The 22589-nt window shown below is 36.9% G+C and overlaps 3 protein-coding genes across 8 annotated transcripts; all 3 read right to left on the bottom strand.

Moving 5' to 3' along the window:
* LOC109720383 lies at positions 403 to 10204 on the bottom strand. Of its 2 annotated transcripts, XM_020247448.1 has the most exons (20): positions 9918 to 10204; positions 9730 to 9818; positions 9526 to 9635; positions 9380 to 9434; positions 8483 to 8571; positions 8314 to 8380; positions 8172 to 8234; positions 7835 to 8005; positions 7344 to 7437; positions 7183 to 7262; positions 6965 to 7040; positions 6830 to 6873; positions 6586 to 6653; positions 6108 to 6193; positions 5857 to 6014; positions 4223 to 5489; positions 3339 to 3625; positions 1779 to 2003; positions 1528 to 1684; positions 403 to 1009 (listed from the first exon to the last, which is right to left on the bottom strand). In XM_020247448.1, exons 1-20 carry the CDS (start codon positions 10027 to 10029, stop codon positions 705 to 707), a joined length of 3603 nt encoding a protein of 1200 aa, XP_020103037.1. In that variant the 5' UTR covers positions 10030 to 10204; the 3' UTR covers positions 403 to 704. The 2 variants fall into 2 exon arrangements, with proteins under 2 accessions (XP_020103037.1, XP_020103038.1); XM_020247449.1 differs by lacking the exons at positions 9730 to 9818; positions 9918 to 10204 and having other exon boundaries at positions 8483 to 8564; positions 9526 to 9580.
* On the bottom strand, positions 10991 to 17004 carry LOC109719886 (histone-lysine N-methyltransferase ATXR2). 4 transcript variants are annotated; one of them, XR_002218815.1, is made up of 16 exons: positions 16844 to 17004; positions 16306 to 16381; positions 16156 to 16241; positions 15770 to 16050; positions 15305 to 15417; positions 14997 to 15028; positions 14452 to 14603; positions 14010 to 14097; positions 13836 to 13884; positions 13664 to 13718; positions 13419 to 13488; positions 13271 to 13340; positions 12949 to 13025; positions 12392 to 12448; positions 12037 to 12226; positions 10991 to 11451 (listed from the first exon to the last, which is right to left on the bottom strand). XR_002218815.1 is itself a non-coding variant. In XM_020246722.1 (15 exons), exons 1-15 carry the CDS (start codon positions 16934 to 16936, stop codon positions 12113 to 12115), a joined length of 1413 nt encoding a protein of 470 aa, XP_020102311.1. In that variant the 5' UTR covers positions 16937 to 17004; the 3' UTR covers positions 11858 to 12112. The 4 variants fall into 4 exon arrangements, 1 of the variants encoding a protein (XP_020102311.1); XR_002218817.1 differs by lacking the exon at positions 10991 to 11451 and adding an exon at positions 11656 to 11767; XR_002218816.1 differs by lacking the exon at positions 10991 to 11451 and adding an exon at positions 11871 to 11931.
* Positions 18605 to 21439, bottom strand: LOC109719891 (transcription factor ILR3-like). Of its 2 annotated transcripts, none has more exons than XM_020246727.1 (5): positions 21150 to 21439; positions 20197 to 20259; positions 20010 to 20087; positions 19743 to 19905; positions 18605 to 19115 (listed from the first exon to the last, which is right to left on the bottom strand). In XM_020246727.1, exons 1-5 carry the CDS (start codon positions 21266 to 21268, stop codon positions 18846 to 18848), a joined length of 693 nt encoding a protein of 230 aa, XP_020102316.1. In that variant the 5' UTR covers positions 21269 to 21439; the 3' UTR covers positions 18605 to 18845. The 2 variants fall into 2 exon arrangements, with proteins under 2 accessions (XP_020102316.1, XP_020102317.1); XM_020246728.1 differs by having other exon boundaries at positions 21155 to 21437.

The following is a 22589-nucleotide window of genomic DNA, read 5'->3' as shown; positions in this document are numbered from 1 at the left end:
GAAAAGCCAAAAAAAAAAAAAAAGGAAAAAAAGAAAAAGATTTCTAAGCAAATAATCAGCCATTTTATTGGCAAAGCACATGCTTCTGTGTAGTTGTAGATAATCCACCAGTAAAGCTGAGGCATTTATTTATCACTGATCACATGATATTCGAGTTGAACAAAAACTGTCATAGTAAAACCAAAGAGTATCTCATTCAGGACCCAGAGAATACAGCATCTATCGTATATGATACATCTCATAGAACTGATGAAAATGTCATCCAGATCGGAAAGAGCAAAGTGCAAGAGCACGCCAGAAAAACAGGCGCAATAAGACCGAACCCAAATTGATTAATTGCAGCACAAATATTTTCAATGCTCACGTCTTTAGACACCACGACAATTACCTCCAACTCGGGAGTTTCAGAAGCTGATTCTTTGGTTTTGCCATGGCATTTTGACAATTGATACAAGCAAAACTCTCATTTCTTCTTCGACATCTTCTCTCGACAAAATGATTCAAGGTATATTTTACGTAAAAAAGAATTTCCTAAGAATAGAAGCCTTGAACAAGGATGCTTATTATTCCAACCTAGTATACACTCGGCAACATACATATATTATGTACAAAAAGAATAGAAGCCGTGAACAAGGACAGAATTTCAGTTTGATCCTGACCCTATCCACCAAAAAACCAAAAAGAGGGGACTCTCAAGTAGAACATCAAATCAAAGCTCGCAATCTCATCAATAGGATTTGCATGCTCTCGAGCTTTTGGTTCAATTGTTTGACTTCATCAACGCCAATGGAACCATTTGAGTCATTCATCTCTGAGACCAGTGTGGAGCATTTGGCCTGTGAATCTGCAACCTCGGCTTCAAGTAAAGAAATCGTCGCTTCCAAACCCTCATTTGAGCTTTCCATCATCAAATTTGAAGTAGGGGTTTTAGGGGTGAAGCTGATGCTTCCGAAACTACTCCGCCTACTTAGCTTTCCAGGCGAGAAAATTCTGTCCATGCCACCACTTCCTGCGATAATAAAGGATGGAATCAAAACTAGAGAATCGGGCTTTCACATATATATCTCTGCAAAATCAGTTATATCTGTAAAATCTGAATTTATTTTTTGAGAAAAAGATAGCACGCTACCCGCTTCATTCATTGGACTGATGAATTAAGCTACAATATGGGGCAACCAGGCCCCGGGAGCAGAAAAGCCATTAAAAAAAAAAAAAAAAAAAAAAAAGGTTGCTGAATTTATATATCTACCCTTTCTATAATGCAATTTCTTATGAAAATACCCTTATCTTCAGCAGGGAAGCCAACCAATTTATGGGAGGGAGTTGGTTTTTAACTGCAGAAGTTTTAAAGAGGGCCATATTTATAAGTATAAGGGTAGATACATAAGAATTTAAGCTTTTGAAGGGCAGATACAAAAATTCAGATTTTGCAGGAACATGCAAAACACGCGCGCACATGCACGGATATGGATTTATAAATCTCAAAAAGAATTGTCAAGGACGGTAATTTGAGTTTCCATGACATACCAAGATTACTTAGCTGATCAATGGTAGCCCTCCCAAGAGATTCGTCAAGCTTTAGTAAACGCAGTATTCCTGCAGCAATTCTACCCATTGAATCGACTTCAGACCTGCATAGAAAGGCAAGGTGCTCTAGCTCTTCTTTGGTAGCAACGGCCTCAATCTGCATTATCAATGCAATTCCAATGGCTTGGTCTTTCACTTACACAAAGAAAACAACATTTAAAAAGACTACTGCATGATCTAAAATATATTACCGGTTGTTTCACAGAAAACTTGATATTCTCTACTGCCCATTTGGCTGATTCATCATTGTCATCCTCGGAGACTACCAATGTCGCCTCAACATCTATACCTTCTTTGTTACTGACATATTCTACGCTCTTTGTTTCTCTCTCTATTCCATCAATATATTTTGTACTTGATTGTATAATTTCGTTTTTGGCGCGAGGCTTTATTGCCTGCAAACCTTCCACTCCCACCTGTAAGCATCACCAATAAAATAATTACATACTGAAAAGCAATGCCTAATAATTTAACAAAAATGTACGATATGTGACAGAATGTAAGAAGTAGACTGATCATATAATTGAGTTACACGCTATAGAGTTCACCACTTATGATGATCAGCTCTTTGCTCATTGATTAATTTGTTATGATAGAAGAATGCAAGATTCTAGCAACGGGTCATTTTTTTTTGTTAAGATAAACTATATCATATACCATATACCTTGGTCATGTTTAATGTTCAGCTTGTCTCCTGGTCTTTTAACTAACAGTAAACTTCAAATATCACCCCTATGATTTCGCGCTTTCTCACTTTAGTACCTTATAGTTTAAAGTATATCACTTTAGTACCCTCATTTTTCTCTTTCCGTCAACACCTCCGTTAATTCCCCGTGAAATCATATATAAAAAACTTTAGCTACCCCACCTCTAATTTATTGAATATTTTAGTACCCTGCGGTTTACCGAATTTTCACTTTAGTACCTTGTGGTTTTAACTTTATCGCTAATTTAACGATAAAATTAATGTAATGGATAACAGAAAGAAAAAAAATGAAACCATAGAGTACTAAAGCGATACATACTAAAGCGATACATTTTAAACAACAGGATACCAAAGTGAGAAAGCGCAAAACCACAGGGGTGGTATTTAAAGTTTTCCCTTTAATTAATTAACACCAAGTAAAATAATCCCTTTTTTAGTAGAACCTATCTTGTGTTAACCATCATGCCCCCAACCCCCAGTTAAAAAAACAGAATAAAACCACTCCAACTGACTTTCCACCCAAAATAATGAGATTTTTATTAGAGAATTGCCAAAGAGAATTCCAATTTGGAATCAAATAACAATATTAAATCCAGTAACAAGTTGGGCAACTTTTGGGCAATGGACCTTCAGAAAAAACTACTTCCTAGCAAGGATTTAAGTGCCGTGGTACGGGATTGTGCCGGAAACTTGCCGGCACAGTACGGCACGGTGCATGCCGAGCCGTGCCGATGCGTGCCGGTCAAAAAAATTCTTATGTGCCAACACATAATAGCATGTAATATTTATTTTCTTTAGCAACAAAATATTCTAACTATTTATTATATCTTTTTATCACATCTTTTGAACTTTATTGAGGAAATTACTTACTAATTTAAAGAATAGAGGGTTTTGAGCTGCACCATCGGCAAGGGGTCTGTATCGTGCCGGTATCTTGTTGGCACGGTACGGCACAGTGGATACAGCCCGTGCCGACAGGCACTTAAAACTTTGCTTCCTAGTATTTATTGAAAACTATAGGTCATGAATATGTCAAAAAGCTTACCGTGATAGATTCCACAGGAAATGCTAGCTTCCTGCATATCTTGCCTGAGTTGCTCAAGTTAGGTTTATCACTGCTTTTTCCTGTTATTCGTAAATTCCGAAAAGTTGTATGCCAACACCTGTCTTCTCTACAGAAAACCTCACCATTGCATGTGGACCATACTTCCGCCGCTTCCTCTGCCCCTTCAAGAGCAAATAACCAATTCTTTAGCTCTATTAACACATCAAGATCATCCGGCGTCCCCAACTCCACCAGTTTACCGTGAGCTTCTTCTTTGACTTGCCCATCTGAGATTTGGAGGTAATACTAAGAGTCAAATTTGAAACGTCACAACTAGAATCTAATGAAATAAAAAGAAATTTTTTTTCAAAATTGTAAGGAACAATTTATGCAAGCACATGAAGACTCGTTCTTCCATCTCAAATCATTTGAATAAAAATATATACAGTTAGTTACAAAGGTTGCTCTCTATTTCAATTTCATTTTCAATAAATTTAATTGGAACAATTTAGTCCATGAAGGAATGAAGTACGTTCTTCGTGACAAATAAGTCCTGTTAGTTTATTTCCCGAAAAAGGTGCCACGCCAGCAGACTAAGCACTATCACTGGACTTCTTTTGTTACAATTGAAATTCTAAGGACGAAATTTATATCGAGAAGAAAATTCAGGGACTTATTGTCAATAGGGAAATCTAAGGATGAAAAGTTTATCAAAATCAAACTATGCGAATTAAAATGTTGCATAGAGCTCCAAGGATGATGAAATCCGGATCAAACCTCAGGAACTCTGTTTGTAATCATCTCAAATATGCCAGAAACTCCAGCAAGAAACCTAAAGATATTATGAACAAATAACACAGGTAGTTTTAGAAGTTTCAAAATACCGTGTTTATCGATATTAACAGCGGGAGATGATCTGAAAAGCTTCGCGAGTGGACCAGAGGATAAATCCCTCAGTCCCTTCAACAGTCCCTCCCCAGGCCCACCATCCGGCCCAAGAATACCCAATTGATGCAGCAAAGATTCGGTGTAATTCATCCCACCACCAAGACGTACGCCCGATATTTTAGCAGAAACTTGCAAACTATGGCATTCCACATCTTTCACATCGTAAGGCATCATATGAACTACACTAATGTCCAAAAGAGGAACTACCTGCACCTGATTCTTGCTTCTATTATCAACCCAAAAAACGGCTCTCATTTTAGAATGTCCATTTCCATTCTCACAAGCCACTGCTTCTCCATCTTGACAGTTGATAGAGACAGCTTTCCAAAGTAAACTGGTTGAGACTGCAAAAGCACCACCAAGAGTGCGATGGGAAACTTTCAGAAATAGGTCTTCTCCACCAAACTGAACTAAAGGCATGCCTTGAATGTCAGACAATGAAGAATCCAAAAAATTAAGCTGGAGATCATTCATGGCTAAACTAACAGCAGTATCACTAGGTAACTTTTTCATCAGTATTTCACCTAATGACTCGCTGCTGTCTGTCCTCTGCTTGTTACTCTGGCTAAGCATTTTAACTTCTTCTCCGACTCTGCCAAAGTAAGAATAAAGATCTAAAACAAAGAAAAGCTGCTCAACCGAAGTGTTAGAAATGTATTGTTCGCATGCTACCCCAATTCTTACTATGCCTTGTGGGGGAGGCAAGTCTATTAAAGGATTCCCATCAGCAGTGGCCATGGCGGCCTCAAAACGAGCATTATGAATCTCAACACATCTCCACAAATTTGCAGACCCCAAAGTAGAACTATCCTTCGTATTTGTTTCTAATGAGAGACTAATATGTGAAGCTCGAGTAGCCCATTTCCTCTGACTAGCATCAATGGGCTGAAATGGCCAGAGACTAAAGCACGCTGGATCTTTTTCCAGATTTAATAAGGAGCATTTTAGCGATGGAGATTGAGAGAAGTACAGGTCCTCGACATGTAGTCTAGCTCCCGAAAAGTTAGTATGGGAACTATGGTTTTCATCTTCAGTTAATTTTGAGAATTTTCCAACATTTAGAGGAACAGAGAGATCGAACTCCTTGAGTGTAAATACTAGTGAATTAACTGAGAAATCCGGTAATACAGAACCAGGATTAACCACAACTCCATCAGCTAAGAAAGAAGAGATTCTTAAACACGACTCTTCCTGAAGAGTAATCTGAAAGGTACAGAAAAATTAAAAAAATAAAATAAGTGAAACATGAGAAATATAAATTATCAACTTAATCCAGCTGGAGGTTCTAAGGAAGTGCTATTTGAGTAAAGATGTTTGAAGAGGCCTTTAAAAGAAGCACTGATGGCTTTTTCAATTAAATCACCTAGTCGTAGCCATAGTACAAGTAAAGGCCTTAAATTGGAGCTTGTATTTTTAGGGTTCGGAAGCTCATCTTAGCTTCCCACCAGAGCAAGAGCTCCAAATGTTTATGTTCGCAAATGGCTTGCTATTGCTTCCTAGAGTATAGAAGTTGTTTCAAAAACCAGACCAAATAGGAACAAAGTGCCTTTACTATATGAGTTAAAAGTACCATAAGAGGTTGGCAGCTAATGACAGTTTGAGTAGCGAACTTTGGAGGGAGAGGTGCAGGATTAATCTGAAGAGAGTGCAGGCAAATCAGAGGAACACCAACATCAAATTGCAACTGCTGGTTACCAAAGGGATAGATTGGAGGACAGAAATTTTCACCTACAGAGTGATAAAATACAAAAATTAATAATGAGATATAACTATGAACCAGGAGATCAGCCATGAAATTTATGATTAAGTCCAAATGAGCACCAAATTTTGGCACAATCAGCGATTCGTCTGCAATGGCTTGCATTGATGGTTGTATCAACGTGCACGGAGGGTGAGAAAAGGTGTCCCTGCAGGGAAAAATTAATACAACATCAAGTGTCTTGTTTATTCTTGAAGAAAATAAATCACTAAACCTTTTTAAGTTCTAAAACTTTTTAAGTTCTTGGTTTTACTGACTTTTTATGTTTTTGTTCATACTCTCTCTCTAATAATTTACTAGCAGCAATTATCCAAATTAGTGTTCCTTTAAGAGCTTTACATCTTTTCTTCATTCATTGCAGCTTAAATGGTATAACAGAATCTCTTAGAATTTTGATCGTTCAATTTTAATTTTTTCCCAAGCTCCCATTGATTTTGGAGGTCTGATTCAATGCCTTAGAATTTTGACATTCAATTTACTTGCCACCTAACGATTGCCATAAATCCAAATCAAACTATTAATAATGAAAGGTAAACACACCTCAGAAATAGCCCTCCAACCTTTATGCAAGACAAGTTTTTGGTATTTTCTCCATCTGAGACACTTGCCTGTCAGAAATTATAGCTTGGAATGAGTTGATTAGATCCACAGGAAACTAAATAAAGGATATCATGAGAAAGAGAGAGATCCGTGCAATCATAACCTAGAACTCGTTTTGGATAATGATAAACAAACCTTCTTTCAACTAAAAATGATAAAACATCTTTGGTGGAAAGAGAATTACCCGAGAGAAAAAGAGTGACTGCATCAAAAATTCTAGCTGAAATTCTGGCGATCAAATCAAATTTCAATTAATAATGGAAAAGTTAATGAGACGACACAAATCAAATTCAAAAGTTTCTTAAATTTTGATATTTACCAGCATCCTTTATGCATAGAAATATATGGTCTACAAGAATAGAAACCCTGGAACATCCTGCCGCTTCTGTAGAATGCTGTTTAGAATCATATCGAGGATGAAAAATTAGGAAGATTGTTTGTACTCAACACATGCGCGACTGCACACTGTATATAATGAATATATGTACGTAAGTATGTTTGCGTTACTGTATAGGTAATTATGAAACACAAAAAGACCTGCTGTGCCTTTGGGTCCACATCTCCCCTGTTTAAGCAGACATATAATCCCGTCATGAACCGCAGAAAAGCTCGTAAACCTGCTCAAAGTACACCAACACTAGGTAACATCATGCCAACATACCACAATGGTAAAGGGTAATAAATGCACTATCAGTTACCTGGTTCACTTAAGGCTGGACAGACAGCTTCAGTAATATGCAACTGGACCTCAAGGCCAAGTGGACTATTCAGTTCTGTTCGCTTCAGTGTGATCTGAAATTCCAAACACAAACAGCTCAAGGAACCGAGTTTTGTTCTAGAGAGATTTACACTAATGCTTCTACATACTTCTAATTACATATATCCCTGCAACACTTGAAGTTTCATCTATGCGCTTCAAAAGATTATCTGTTGCACACTCCTTGTACTAAGAAAGTCCCCTCTTAAAAAAATTCTGAAACAAAACCAACTTCTCCCCAGAATAGGATGACTCCCCAACTTGTATATATAGAAGTCCGATTTGTTAGTGTGTATATATAATGTAAAATAGATGACTTTGCAGGGATACATATGTAAAAGTCCTAACGTAGTATATCAAAAAAAAATATGTTGTTTGATCCATGAAATGATAATCCATCAGTAATAACTGGAAAAAAAAACATTTGCTTACGTTAGCCTCTCCAGAAATTCCTTCTAGGAACCTTTCGCCCCCAAAGAACAGTCTCTTTGCACCATCATCATCTTTCCTGTTGTCTTTACTGCTAGAAGAGTTGAATCTTGCATCAGTAAACATATCAGGGTGAGGTAACAGGTCGACTGATAGTGACTGCCACTCCAATTTCTGCAATTTAAACAGAGAATAGGAACATCTCAAAATTTGAATAATATGCCAAAAATAATTCCATGAATTTTGAATGTGATGCTATATTTGTTAGCGCAATGTGACAAGAACAAAAAGAAAATCGACTTGTAACCAGGCAACCCAAAGTGAAATTCAAAAAGGAAACCTTAAAAACATAGATGAACCCTTTATTGTTGGAGAAATCCCTGGCTTCTTTAAGGTTAACGACCTGCAAAAAGATATGATCCCCATAAAAACTACAAGGTTGCTTTAAGCAATTGAATAAAGAGTGCGGAAACAATGAATACCTGCCAGTTTTCATTTGTGGTATATAGTACAAGATTGCGTATTGTGAGGGATGCGAGCGGCGGTGACCTGATAAAAAGAAAGAAATGGATCAATCATATAAAGTATATATCAAATTAGTAGTGGATGATTCTATTAATTAATATAGCACTTAAATGAAAAAATAACTACCAAGTTGCACCTCCTTTCCGGCGAGCACCACCCCGTGTTTCCAGCAGCAGGTTAACAGTACCAACTTCCACAGTCATTCCATCTGCAATCTGATATCAGTATCACATATCAAACCAATTCTAAGCAATAAATGATAGTAAGCGAGTGAGACTTTCAAATACTACAAAATCAAATTAACAATCTTATATTACAGTAGACAACATCTTTAAAAGCAAAAAATTCATTTCGTAAGACATCAAAGGCCTCATGCATGAAATACAATATTATATCATAAAACTTGAAGATTGTGACAAGAGATTGGAGTAATTCTCCCTCTAAAACACAGGAAGTGTGAAGAGCAATGTTGCCTAATCTATAAGACTATAACTCTTAGTGCTAAACTAGTTTAAACATGAAATTGGGACTACATAGCAGTTCCACAATGTTTGTTGGGCATGCGTTAATATGTCACTGAAACAATGATCTTTGTAATCTCTATGATTGTCCTATTTCTTTCACCAGAGAGCTTTTAAAAATTGGTTTCTCTCATCAATGCTAGAATTAGATATTCACAGCTTCCTCTTGGCCTGCACTTTTTGTTATAGGCATTCTCAAAGTAGAAACAGAAAATCAAAAGAAATGTTCTCAATCTAGTCTCTATGCCAGTATACTCATACTCACACTGTCACACAACTCGACTACATAAACTAATTATTAAGCCTACGACAAATGGCATGAAGATGAAACTAAAAGCTGATAACTTTGCGCCCCAAGATGTTCATTTTTCAAGCCTAAGCATTACCGATCCTCAATTCAAGTTATATTAGCCTCAACCTGCTAATAATTAAGCTCAGAATTTGCAAACCATATAAGAACAAAAACTTCACTTAAACGCCATCATTAAATTCAAGTTTCTACCTTATCAGCAAATCCATATCCACTGCCCTTCATCGAGGTCGTCGATGATTGACCACTGCAAGCAAGGACAAAGCAGATATATTAAGAATTAGCTAAATACAAACAGTAGCCATAAATCTACACCCAAAAAAACAAGCCTCAATCACCTGCTCGGGCTCTTCGCACTGTCAAAATCCGCTTTTTCCTCAAGAACTAAATCAAGCCTATCGATCTGAACCACAATTGGCTCCACTTGCACATTCGAAACGGACGGAAGCTGTGAAAACGAACACAAGATATCATCACCAGATCAACATTGACAACACCGACCCACTTAACTCAAAATTGGCTTCGATCTGCAACAAAGTTACCGTGATCTCCAACTTCCCGACTCTCGCAGTAGTCACATTGATCGCCGGAGGCAACCCGAGGCTCGCATGGAGAGCATCTCCATTGATATCTACAACAATTCGATCAAATCGCAACGTAAATCGATTCAAAACGGAATTTTCGGGGGGAAATCGATAAGATTCGGGGAGCGGGGCAATGAGAGAGCAACCTAGATTGGAGAGCTGCGCGGTGCGTCCCTGGAGCTTGAACTGGTCGCGGGAGAAGGAATTGAGCCAGTATTTGAGGGTGTACTCGAGCGCCCGCGCGATGATCGACTCCATCAACAACGGCTCCCGCGAGACGGGAGGCGCGCGAGCCTTCCGGAAGCTTCTTGAACCTTCTAGATCCAAGTGTGGGAGGGGAATGGAGGATCCCGGCGATCGAGATCGGAGGGGATTGAGAGAGAGAGAGAGAGAGAGAGAGGGAGAGAGAGAAAATGGGTAAAGGGAGGGAGGAGATAGACAAGGGAAAAGCCGCTCCTTTCGATACGGGTCCTTTTTTTTTATTCTTTTTTTTAACCCCCTGAGAAATGCTCCGCGAACACCTATCACCTCTTTTTTCTTTTTTGGTATTTATTTATTACCATATATTCTGTTTTATTTGTTAGTAGGAAAGGGGATTCGGAGCATGTAACTCAGCTACGGGAGATCACATAGAAATTTACTGTGCGGATGCGTGAGATTTTTTTTTTTTAATACCTCCCCTCCTTATCACATACTCGAATAATATGGTAGATGCTCCTAGTTAATACCACATACAAGACTAGACTAATATACTTATAGAGCTTATTTAAAATTACTAGAAAATTATATTATATATATCTTAATAAGTCGATTAAAATATTTTTTTATGGTACAATACTACCATAAAAAAAAAGAGAAGCATTGTTTTATATTTTATCCTAATTTTATTTTTTTAATGACATTAGATATATCTCAATACTAAAAGACTCTTAATATTATTTAGTTTTACAGAAAAATAGTATAAATTTGTTATGCTTTTGTATTAACAAATTTTAACCCATTGAAAAATTTATCAAAAGGAATACAAAATTCTCTGTGTATCTTTAATTTCAATCATCCATTTTCACCGCATTGAAAATTTTAGTGAAAGAAATATAAAATAGTCGCATCAATTATTTGTCAGAGAGAAAAAATACTTTGATGCATAAGTAATAAATAGGCGATTCAATAATAACCGAGTATAATTTCAATTATGACCAGTAATCACAAATACTATATAATCGCGGAGAAACTAAAAAAATATATATACTAGTGAGAGGAGTTTGCACCAAACATCACTCTTGTTTCTCCAAAACAACCCATCAAACTAATGTAGGTTTACTATACTAAAATAGAGGTACAGTATAACGAGCGAAAAACCTGAATATTGAATTAAAAAAAAAAAAAATTGCGTGGCCGCATAGGAGAGCAAAGAAGGGACGCCCGCATAGAACAACTCGGAGCCAGAACCGTTGGATCCGGCGTTCCATGTTGCGGCAATCGAAAGGGCCGGGCCAGATTACTCGTACGCTTGTCCAGCGGGCCGGCACGTGCGATGTTGCGGCGCCTTCGACTCTTTTGCGGGAAATGACGAGAATGCCCCGAGATCTCCCCTCGCGTGCGGGGCATTTTGGGCATTGCGGAGGAGCGCCGCAACGTGGTTCGCCCCATACGGGGATCCGGTTCGGACCTCAGAGAGAGCTGGCGTGAAATGACATTTATGCCCATGGCTATCTTCTAATTATTAACATCTTTGGGGACCATATTTGGTAGGCACTTGGATTGACGAAGTTATGGAGTTGCGGAGTTGAGGCGTTCCGTCAGGTAGGAGTCGCTGTCAAGTCAACGGAGGCAATTCCCTAGCAATGGCCCGTGCCATGACATGAAAATAGGTGCCGCATTTGTGTAGAAATTAATCATTTCTATAATAATCAAAGTAAAGGGGTTGTTTCCCAGGTCACGTGCAATTTGCTTAGATCCGTGATTGGGTTGGCACACGTGTGGACTCAGTTTAGCCCTGCCGACTCTACATGGTCAACTTTGCAACCCAAAAAAAAAAAAAAAAAAAAAAAAAAAAAACTTTTCTATGTCTCATGAACCATCAACTCACACGCACAAAATAAATTTAATCAGATTTAATGAGCATATACTATTTCAGCAATTCGTTTCCAGCATGTGCAGCTGAAGCGTTTGAGGAAATAAAATGGATAAAAGAACAATGTAAGTTGCAAGGCCATCAAAGCAAGAGTTAAAAAAGATATAGAAAAAGTTGTCGGTTGAACCAACCTTTAACCACTTTGATTAATCAGGATTAATCAATTCAAACTGCTACTTTTGTAACTTTTTGAAGTCTAAGCAACAGTTACTTGGGCTGCTCTTTCAGGCATCTTGGACACATGCAACTGAAGCCATAATCAGCAAGAAGTGCTTGTCTCTCTTCATACGGAAGATCCTCATCAATATATGAGATCGTTATCTGCGCAAACAATATGTCAGAATTTCATTCTTGATGGAGTAATCAGAGGCAACAAAGCTTATTATTAAGCATGATTAGATGAAGGGTAAAGACGGCGATGGCGACACTTTATTACAGTTGAGGAACTAGAACAGAAGATTTTAAGTCATCTGGATCTTGGCTCACCTCCTCTCCTTCGGAGATTGGTTGGCGAGCAATTATTGTGGCGTGCCCATCTTTATCCTGCAATAACAATTTCGAATTTAAATTTTGAATGGGAATTGTAGTCGATATCCATTCAATAGTAAGAAATTAGATAAACTCAAATATCCATATATTGACGGATATCTAAATTGTGGCGGATATCTATCAATCCCCACTTGCAGATTACTGCATTATTTTTTACAAAAAAAAAAAAAGAAAAAAAGTTACAACAGATATAAAACTGTTTCGACCATTTTTCCCCGACATTACAAGAAGAAAGCACTCTTTAGTCTTTAGACATGTTTTAACAACATTCAAGATGCTCGACTTAAAAGCATCATTTTGGGTGTAGGGTTGATGCCCATCAGAGTTGAAATTTTGGTTCAAGTTTTTGCCAAAAGTTCGCAGTACCATACATACACTGCAAGGGTATAGTATCAATAAGATACAAAAATAGAGAGAACCGTCTATCTTCTCCTGCGTCCTGCTTCACGTGTAGAGTTCCCGTATAATAAATTTCAAGGTAAGATATACACTACCTCATCTCTTTTGAAAGCATTGGCATTTGGACAGCACGAATGGTTCATACAGCTCTGAATTGGGAAGAATGCAGTCCCTGAGAAAGAAATTACAGAGGAATTCCAGTACATTAGCGAAAGTCAACTAGAAAAGGTAAACATTGGGAATATGGTCTTAATGGTTTACTTAATAAAGATTCTACTGATATATTAAATCTAATACAGCATTTACAAAATCAACGGCATTTGTTGTTAAGAGCTTAAAACTACCCTCAACCGAAAATACTTGTTGTACATAATACAGATGGAAAGCTTCTATCTTTAATTGAAGTTCCTCATATACCTTGACAAGAAACTGAATACTCATCACCTAAAGCCTCTAGGAAGGGTTGTGTTACTCTTTCAGCTTCTTCCTGTAATAGATAATATTTCTCTAAGGATAATTGAGGGATAAGACATACATTAGAAAGAGGTATATCTCAGAAATAAACCTTTTCCCGCTGTGAAAGATCATCTATATATATGAAATAGTCCTCAACAGGTGATGCCACAACTAAATCACTGCATAAGTCATTTTCATAGTTATTATTAAGAATAATAAGCAATTGGTTAAAATGTCAGACTGGTAAGCTATTCAGAAAGAGAGAGAAGAACAGGAGGAGGAATTCTATGAGAAAAGACAGCTTTATTTTCACAAACAAGTGGAAGATTTATCCATGAGGTAAAGCTTACTTACAGATTATTCAGTTCAAACATGCCAATTATATTCCCATAGACCTCGAGTGAAAATACTTAGTATAGTCAAGGAAACTTTCTAGAACAAAAATAATAATAATAATCAAGTCATTACCTATGAATATGATATAATCAATCATATTCAACATGCTTTACACCAGCCGAAAGGATACATGGAGCACACTCAATGTCAAAGATAGCATCCTTGAGAAGCTGCAGTGACTGAAAGATTGAAATAATGCTGTCATTATCATCACCCACAAGAGTTTCAACATGATTACACGTACTACAAACAGATTCTTAAGGAGATAAGTGAAAGTTGATATCATGTTACTTGAGAAGCATACTATAAATGCTAGGTCTTGTATTTCCATTCTAAATGATGCTTCATCACAGGTATCGACATCATCCGGCAAAGCAATGCAGTCCCACCACCTACAACAAGAAGATATATGGTATTCCAACTTAATGGTAAGAAAAATAATTTTCATGTTGGTATGGATTGAAAAGGATAAAGAAGTTTCAATATGTCAATAGATAGAATGCTAGCTGATAGATAAGATGCCAATGCTGTGGACTCTACTGGAGTGTAAGAACAAAATTGAGAAGAATTGGCACGAGTCTTTTTATCACCATGTAACTAGAACGCAGGAATTGAACAAATGTAAGCTAGTGTTGGTAATCTATAAGTAGATATACAACCTTTGACTTGTTTTTTCAGAAGAGCAGATTGCTATATTGAGAATGACCTTTGCTCAAGTAGGAACATTATACAAAGTGAAAACTTACCTTTTTTTGAACCCCATTGAGACTGGCTTCCATGCTTCCAAAAGCAAAGAAAAATCTGATTTGTTGGAGTTATCAGGAGTAGGATGTTGTTCATTTTCTACGCCTTGCAAGCTTTTCAATTTCTTGTACCTCAAAATAGTAAAAGATATTGCCTGGGAAATGAAATTTGTATGAAACCATATTAAGGGGAATAATGCCATAAATTTCCCAATGCAAAAGCACATAGACACAAGTGTTTGAATATGTATCTCCAACTAGGAAATAATCTTGGCCTAGTGAAGGCAAGAGATAATCTATGAGATAACCGGAAATACTATAGCACCTAAGAATCAATAACATCTCAAAGAGTCCAGTACATTAAATACATATCTAGTGAGCAAAAAGTAAGCAAAGACATGCTAGACTAGCTACCAACTAAGCAGGAAAATGAACATGACCGAGAACAATTCATGCAAGGAGGACTTGAAATGAAAAATAACACAATTCTAATGCTGATTTCATAGTAAAATCTAGATTGATAAAACAAAATTGAGTTCAAGTCCTACCTTAGCAGCAACCAGAAAAATGTCATTTGTTCCTGGAAAATAAAAAAAAAAAAATTAGAAGATTCCTGAAATAAAGACATAACTAAACAGTCAATATTCAGAACTAGATGTTATAAATTCCATCCAAGTCCATGAATAACAGGGCATTCACAACATGAAGTAGCACATAGTACCACTAAGGCACATAATACCATAGTATTAAATCTCATTTGCCTAGTATTTATCTGTTTTTTCCTGTTTCTGTTAGAAACTAGCAGCAGTTTACAAATGAAGCCAAAACATCAATAATCCACCTTTTTGTGGCTTACCGTTAGCATGATCTATAAACTTAAGGAGCGCGGACCTTCGTGATTCTCCCGTGTTAGAACCAGTACATAGGAGAGAATGATATGATGTCCAGTCAGACTCTGCACAAAATTGACTAGAAAGATTGTAAATCAGTGGCTTGGGTGACACAGAAGATGTACAAAATTTACAGCGAACAAAGGAAAGAAGATATATGATATGCAAATATTGAATTTAATTAAGAAAGAGAACTGAGAAACAAATCTTCTCTTATTCGTTCATTTGTGAACCAACAGGGATCAGTTTGTTTATTTGGTTTTCCAATAGGCAAGGAAGAATTTTGAGTCATTCGTAAAACTAATATATGTTTCCCTTTCAATAAAATCATAAATTTTTCTCTTCCTTAGCATGTGGTGGTGCCTAGTAAGTAAAAAGTATAAAAATATGCAAAGTTAGACTCGTATGTGTTATCTATATGCATTTCTAACCTGCAATAGTGTTCTTCCTCACACCCTCCAGGACAAGCAATAACAGGAGGCAAAGCAAATTGACTGGTGTAAGGCAATGATAGATTCCCATTTATAAGCGATTTCAGCACCTCTTCCGGAGGTGAATTCTCATTCATGTTTATAGAAGAACTTGATCCTGTATCATCATGACAATGTTTGCTAGTAGACAACCCTAGGCTCTGCAAGTATAACCTTCTTCCAATTTGGAGCTCTATAGAACCAATAAAGCGATAACAGTAGCTACATACAAGACAATCAACCTGCAAGATACAAGACAAAAAAAGGAAACAAACGGGTCTTACTTAAAAGTACAAAATCGAATTATCGCAGAAAACTAAAAATATATATGTATGAAAAAAAAGGACCTTATTAGAACTGTGTTGTGCACCGACTAGTATTTGATCCTTCAAAATTAGTTCATCTTTGGTGAAGTCTCTATTGGCATATACACCTGCATTGCCCCACTTGCTTTATATTTATAACGATCATCGAGAAGCTAAAATAAAAAGGTGTACCTTTTCCATGTCTGCTGCTGCAGCTTACTCTTACACCAGTACATTTTGTAGCTTCTATAACTTCATCATAGTACTCCTGAAACAAATCATCACGACGAAATTTTTCAAACATTAGTTCTATAAATAAAATGCTACTGTTTATTGAGCAGAAATATGGGTCCTGAGTTCCATTTGACATGAAAACAAATAAAAATTGGAAATTACCCCTAGATTTAAGATAATCACACTAAATACAGCATCATTGGCCTCATAGAGCAGTTCATAGTACTTTAGGAACACCCATCATGCATTAATCCTCTTAATTTTCCGAATTAAACAACATTATTTGCCTCCTCCAAAATACTCATGAAAAGCATATTGGGCGCCATAAAAATCTCAACTTGGAATGCTAACCTTGTTTATTTGGTTAAGATTGAAGCAAATCGATGGGTGAATCGCATAAAAACCGGAAGAAATAAAAAATCCACGAATATAAGGGAGAAAGGGGGAGGAAAAAAACAATAGAAAAATTAAGAAGAAATTAGAGGAGATTGGCTACCTGAACGGATTGAGGAGGCGGAGGAGGAGATAGAAGAGCAGAGATGTGATCGGAGTACTCCTTATCGAGTGGGCAGGGGCTGTTGCGATCCATCGCGCGGTGAGCGGCGGTGGTGGAGCTGCGTTGCGTTCCCTTCAGGGTTTGGGGGTTTTTGGGGGGTTTTTGGTAGGACCGGCAAACGAGCGAGCCGGCTCGCGTTCGACTCGTGTTCGGCTCGATATTCGGCTCGCTCGAGCTCGACTCGAAATTAAATGAGCCGAGCTTGAACAAAATAAAAGGCTCGAAATTCATTTTAAGCCGAGCTTGAGTATTACTCGGCTCGTTCGAATTAGGCTCGAAAAGCTCGAAAGCTCGAAATATATATATATAATGTATTTTAATTATATATAGGCTTTAATTTAATTTGGGCTATTATTGTTGGCCAATAAAATAAACCCAATAAGTACAACCGTGCAATTGAGTCCAACTCTAAATTACATAACACACTCTCTTTTTCAGACTTTCACTGTTGTACATAACCTTAAAACATGATAACATTCAAATTTTCAAATTCCTAATTTTTTTCCCCTCTCTCTCTCTCTCTCTGACCCTCACCCAGTCAGACAGTCACCCTAGCTCACATTTCTTACAATTATTTTGTATTTTGAACTATTGAACATGTTGCATCAAATTATAGGTAATGTTCTATAAAAATTAAACTATTGATTATATAATGTCGAGAATTTCAATCGGCTCGTTTAGAGCTCGAGCTCGGCTCGACTCGAAATTAGGCTCGCTCGAGCTCGGCTGAAATTAATTTCAAGCCGAATTTGAGCCGACATAAGCTCGCTCGAGCTCGGCTCGTTTCCACCCCTAGTTTTTGGTGAAGGTTCGGAGAATGACGCCGTTAAACCCTACACTAACGGCAATTTAGCCGTAAATTGGAGAAACACTTCATAGACCACGTTCACCGCGTCACCCCGTGGACCGCTCACCACCCATACTTCATCTCATTTGAGGATCTCGAGTTTACGGCCCAGCCCATTATCCATCTAAGAATGAGCACTGGGCTTCCTTTTCTTTTCTTTTCTTTTTGGTGGTGTGGTGTGGTGTGGTGTACCTTTTTTTAAAAAGCAAAATGCAAGACACTATCTATTTTAGAACTTTCTTAAATATTTAAAAAAAAAAAAAACTGAAAAGTATAGTTTGTTTGACATGATGCTTCGGAACGTTCTTTTAATAACTAAAATAACCATTAATTGGTGGATAAAGTTGTTACTTTGTTAGTTTATTAAGTTTTATGAAGTATGTATGTATGCTTGTTTTAGAAATATATCCTACCTGTTGTTATATTTGTGGCAAATTGCACCCTAAGAGGTTTTAAATGTATATTAGAAAAAGAAAAACATCAGTTGGTCAATGCAAGTTGCAGTTTGAAATAGTTTTCAGAGCATTCTATAGATGGATTTTCCATATATAACATTGCAGAATATCCTTTTACTTTTCCAAAGATCCTATGATCTCTCATGAATGGATTGTCGAATTGCTGGTGTTTTTCCCTTTTCCCCCTCAACATCAGATATGAAATGCTTAAATATTTCCAATAAAATTGGAATTCATGTTCTCATCACTTTATTTTCCTCTCAAGGCATGGAACCCATGACTCAATTCTGCTGTTTTCTATCATAGCACAAAGCCATCTATTTTTCCAGCAAGCCTTCTTTCTCATATATGACCCTACATGAAGATCATATAGATGTATATATTATACAATTATACCACTGCAAGAAATTTTGGGATACTCTGCATTAACAAACTGGGTGGAGAGAGTTACTCCCATGTTCACTAAAATTGAAAAATTGAGGCTGAATTATTTACATTCAACTTACAATTAATTCAAAAGCTATCCCCTTTTAACTAAAATATCCATACCATGAAAGAAAGATTTGCCTTGCAAATGAGCTTAACACAGGCAACAAAAGAAGAAGAACAACTCGAGCAGGATGGCTGATTAGGAATGATCTCAAGCAACAGGTGAGCAATTTTCGGTGTCCTGTGAAGTGTCCACATCAGAAGGAGGCATAAACTGCCACATAGGAAACCCGGGGTAGCCAATAATAGGCATCACCAATTTCTGTCCCTCCGAATGATTTCGAGCAGCAAAAGCAGTTGGTATCAAAGGAGGTTGAGGTATGAAAGAGGGCCGACTATTCAAAATCTTTATTTGTTGCTCTAGTCCGTCCTTCTCAGCCTTCAACCTTTGCTTCTCATCGCGAAGCTCATTTTTCTCCGCCTAAAATAATAGAATACAAGTTCATCAAAAGGAGGACAAGTAAACCTTTACATTATCTGCTAAATTATTCCAAAGATGAATTAACTAATGATATTAATTTAGTGAGACCGTTTGCTTGTATTTTTAAGAGGTTGTCCTTAAAAGGGAAAGCATTTACATAAAAAAAAATAAAAAAATAAAAAAAAATCAATCAAGTCAGGAATATATACAACAGAAAAAAAAAAAAACAGTTCCTTAACAAAATTCCCGTATCTTTAAGTTTGGAAGCCATTCAATTTTTGGAGGGAGGTTAGTTTTCATTAGAAAGTTTTGAAAGAGGTACACATTTGCAAGCACAAGGGCACATATGCAAGAAATTACTTTTTTAAGGCAAATAGAAAATTCACATAAATAGAAAAATAAACTTGTAAAACAATAATTGAAATTGTAATTTAGCCCATCGGCTGCAGACGAGCATAGCAAAGTAAAAGGCTCTCATTAGTTATTTCACAAACTTTTTCATAGTTCTCTAGCAAGTTGCCGATATGTAGGCAAATGATCCATTCAAATAACCCAAATTTCTGATCATTCAAAACATCAATGCCAAATAAAACAGTTAAGCAGCAGAAATTCAAAAGATATTCTGACCTTCAACTCCTCTATTTTTGCTTGGAGACTCTCATTTGAATCTTTTAGCTTTTGTGCGTCGTCCCGCAGCTGAATAACCATACGAGTGGCATCACTTAAGATAGCTTCTTTGTTGACCTTTAGTGGCTTTCCAGGATCCAGAACAGAACCCAACTCCAGGAACCTCAATTGCAATAAAAATATAAGTGAGAAAAACATCTCATCCCAGACCATGGTCTTCAGTATTTATACATGGACAACATCATGATGTAAATTTAGTTATTTTACCTCTCATTCAACTTATCCCTTCTCATTTTCTCCCTACATGCTTTTGAAGCAGGCCTGCGGCAGGACTCTGACCTTATACTGCCAAACATAATGGCTTTCTTATTACGAAATTAGCAAAAGAAGAGAGCCATGCATCTTAGAATATATTGGATATTAAATACAGAAGTGTATGTTAAGTGAGTCAAACCGTTTCCGAGAACCCGATTCATTGGAACCACCAGAATTTACACAAGGGCCATCAGTTTCCAAGCTGGCAGAAAATATAAAAGCTTAGAAACCTATAATACTGAAGAATGAAGAAAAGAAGGAGAACAGCGAAAAGAACAAAGAGAGGCACTTCACATAGAGAAACCACTCTTGTAAGTTCTAACAGGGACAGGTGGAAAATGTAAGCTACAATATCCTCTCAAAAACTAGCATGGTATTAAAATACAAGATTTTGGAAGCCATTGTTTTCTCGGATATATCATTACACCTGCAAGGTGATTGACCTTATTCACTGAAAATGATGTAAAGGCTGCATGTACTATTCCATTGTAATTCCCTTGACTAAACAAGGAAATGTGCGAAACAAAATGTTCGTGCAGCACTAACCGTCCCTAGCGCAAGTTAGAAAGAACTTGGTGGTTGGTACCTGACGTTCCAAATTCGAAACATAGTTGCTTCATATTTTCAGCTAAGTTTATTTTTTTTAAAAAATAAATGGAACGGGTACAATGCTACCTTTCTCTCTCTCAAAAAAAAAAAAAAAGAAGTTCGTGCAGCCAAACCGAACCTAGACTTAGGTGATTGCATCAAAGATATGTTCCAACCACATAATATCACCAAAATTCTCACATCTCATTCCACAACCATACTTGAACTCAAGTGTACTTGGTTTATAATCACAAAAAGATCGTATTTTTCACTAAAATAAGCAATCTCTATCGAATTAACTGAAATGAAGCAATACAATCAAAGTATGCAAGAACTAATAAAGCAAATTATACCCATAATGGATTTTCCATATCTGTATCTCATCAAAAAGAAGAGAATTACAAAAACTACATGAGATAACCCAATCCAAAGGAAACCCAAACAACAACATCGACCCCCCAACATCAAATGGCTCTAAATCTCTAAACATTCGATCCCAATTACCTTACATTGGAAGAGGAATTGAACCCTTGAGCGCTCCAACACAATCCCCCATCGGCGACGGGCAATTCGTCGATCAGGGCGCAATCCAGGTACCAATTAGGGTTCTCGGGGGAACCCATCTCTGATTCTTCCCCGGAATCGTCGATTTCCGGGGGAATCGGTGGGGAGAAGCACGATAAAGGTAAGAACTTTTTTTCCCCTCTTTTAATTTCTAGGGTTTATTGGAATTTTGGGGGAAATTTTTCGGCTCGGATTTTGATAGGGGGCACGGTTATAGTTGCTGACGTGTCAGGTGGATTTGGGCCGAACCCTATCTCATTAGATTTCTTGGCCCACAAAATAATCAACATAAATACCAGAGAGTTATCACGAAAATTTTGCTTAGACAGAGCCTACCAAATCATCCATGAACCCGAGGGTGTAACGGGGCAACACGTGCCACTGAATGTGCTGATATCGTTGCTTGGAAATGGTCCACAAGATTAGTCGTGAACCGCATTAGCGTATATTGAATTATTTTCTTAAAATAAAGATTTTGTTACAGATGAAATTAATGCACCTTTTGTACTGAAAAAAGAATAGACTTATATATCCTAACTACAAAGGGGGGGTAAAAAACTTTATAATGTACAAATTATTACTAGATAATATATTTGGACATTCAAATAAAGTCTAATATATCTTGCTATGCAAAAGGTGCATTAATTTCATCTGTAACAAAATCGCCGCTGGTGGCTCTAGATGTGATAGGAGAAGCAGCCGTCGCAGTCTACACATATTCTCTGTCTAAAGATTATCTACGTACGTTATANAAAAAAAAAAAAAAAAAAAAAAAAAAAAAGCAGAAATATATGCCGTGTCGGATATAGAAATCAAACCCAAAGCCTTTTGAAAAATATAGAAATTGGGACTAATTCCTATATTATTTAGAAGATTGATTTGGTTAAAAAGCACAAAGGTACAGTCCTAATTAACATCAACTACCAAGTGAATCACAATTCTATTTGGCTCTATGCTTTTTTGCTTTTGCCTCCCCTAAAGCTAAGTTGGTTGTTGCCTATTTAGGAAGAATTATCCAAAGCTCAATCGTATTAATAAAATATATGAATATCTAAATTAGAGGAGAGGTTCTAATCATTGAGCAATAGTACTATATATAATCCCAGTTTGGTGCCCATGATTAATTAATTGATGGCAAATTACGCTATATTGCGTTCCACCTGGTGCATGTTGCTTATATATTCCACTAATTAAACTGCAATTATGAAGCTCTGCCTAATTAACCAACTCATTCTTTTTTCGCACTTTTGATTTGTTTAATTATATCTAGTGATGCTAATGGGTCCCCTCTGATTCGATGATCCAACAAATAAAGCGACGATGTTAATTATTAGTCTCAAATCCTAAAATTGGAAAAGACATTTGAACTGGACCAATATT

Source organism: Ananas comosus, linkage group 14, assembly GCF_001540865.1.
Source record: "Ananas comosus cultivar F153 linkage group 14, ASM154086v1, whole genome shotgun sequence".
Classification (NCBI taxonomy): domain Eukaryota; kingdom Viridiplantae; phylum Streptophyta; class Magnoliopsida; order Poales; family Bromeliaceae; genus Ananas; species Ananas comosus.
This window is presented reverse-complemented; position numbering and strand designations above follow the sequence as displayed.

Coding starts and splice junctions, on each gene's coding strand:
- LOC109720383 (XM_020247448.1), bottom strand. CDS start 10,029: ATGGAGTCGATCATCGCGCGGGCGCTCGAGTACACCCTCAAATACTGG. Junction 6,874..6,964: donor TCTATGCATAAAGGATGCTG/GTAAATATCAAA, acceptor TTTGATCGCCAG/AATTTCAGCTAGAATTTTTG. Junction 1,010..1,527: donor TGATCAGCTAAGTAATCTTG/GTATGTCATGGA, acceptor TTATTATCGCAG/GAAGTGGTGGCATGGACAGA.
- LOC109719886 (XM_020246722.1), bottom strand. CDS start 16,936: ATGGATCGCAACAGCCCCTGCCCACTCGATAAGGAGTACTCCGATCAC. Junction 16,051..16,155: donor CACAACACAGTTCTAATAAG/GTCCTTTTTTTT, acceptor TGTATCTTGCAG/GTTGATTGTCTTGTATGTAG. Junction 15,418..15,769: donor GAGGAAGAACACTATTGCAG/GTTAGAAATGCA, acceptor CAATCTTTCTAG/TCAATTTTGTGCAGAGTCTG.
- LOC109719891 (XM_020246727.1), bottom strand. CDS start 21,268: ATGGGTTCCCCCGAGAACCCTAATTGGTACCTGGATTGCGCCCTGATC. Junction 19,906..20,009: donor AGGGATAAGTTGAATGAGAG/GTAAAATAACTA, acceptor ATTGCAATTGAG/GTTCCTGGAGTTGGGTTCTG. Junction 19,116..19,742: donor CAAAAATAGAGGAGTTGAAG/GTCAGAATATCT, acceptor CTATTATTTTAG/GCGGAGAAAAATGAGCTTCG.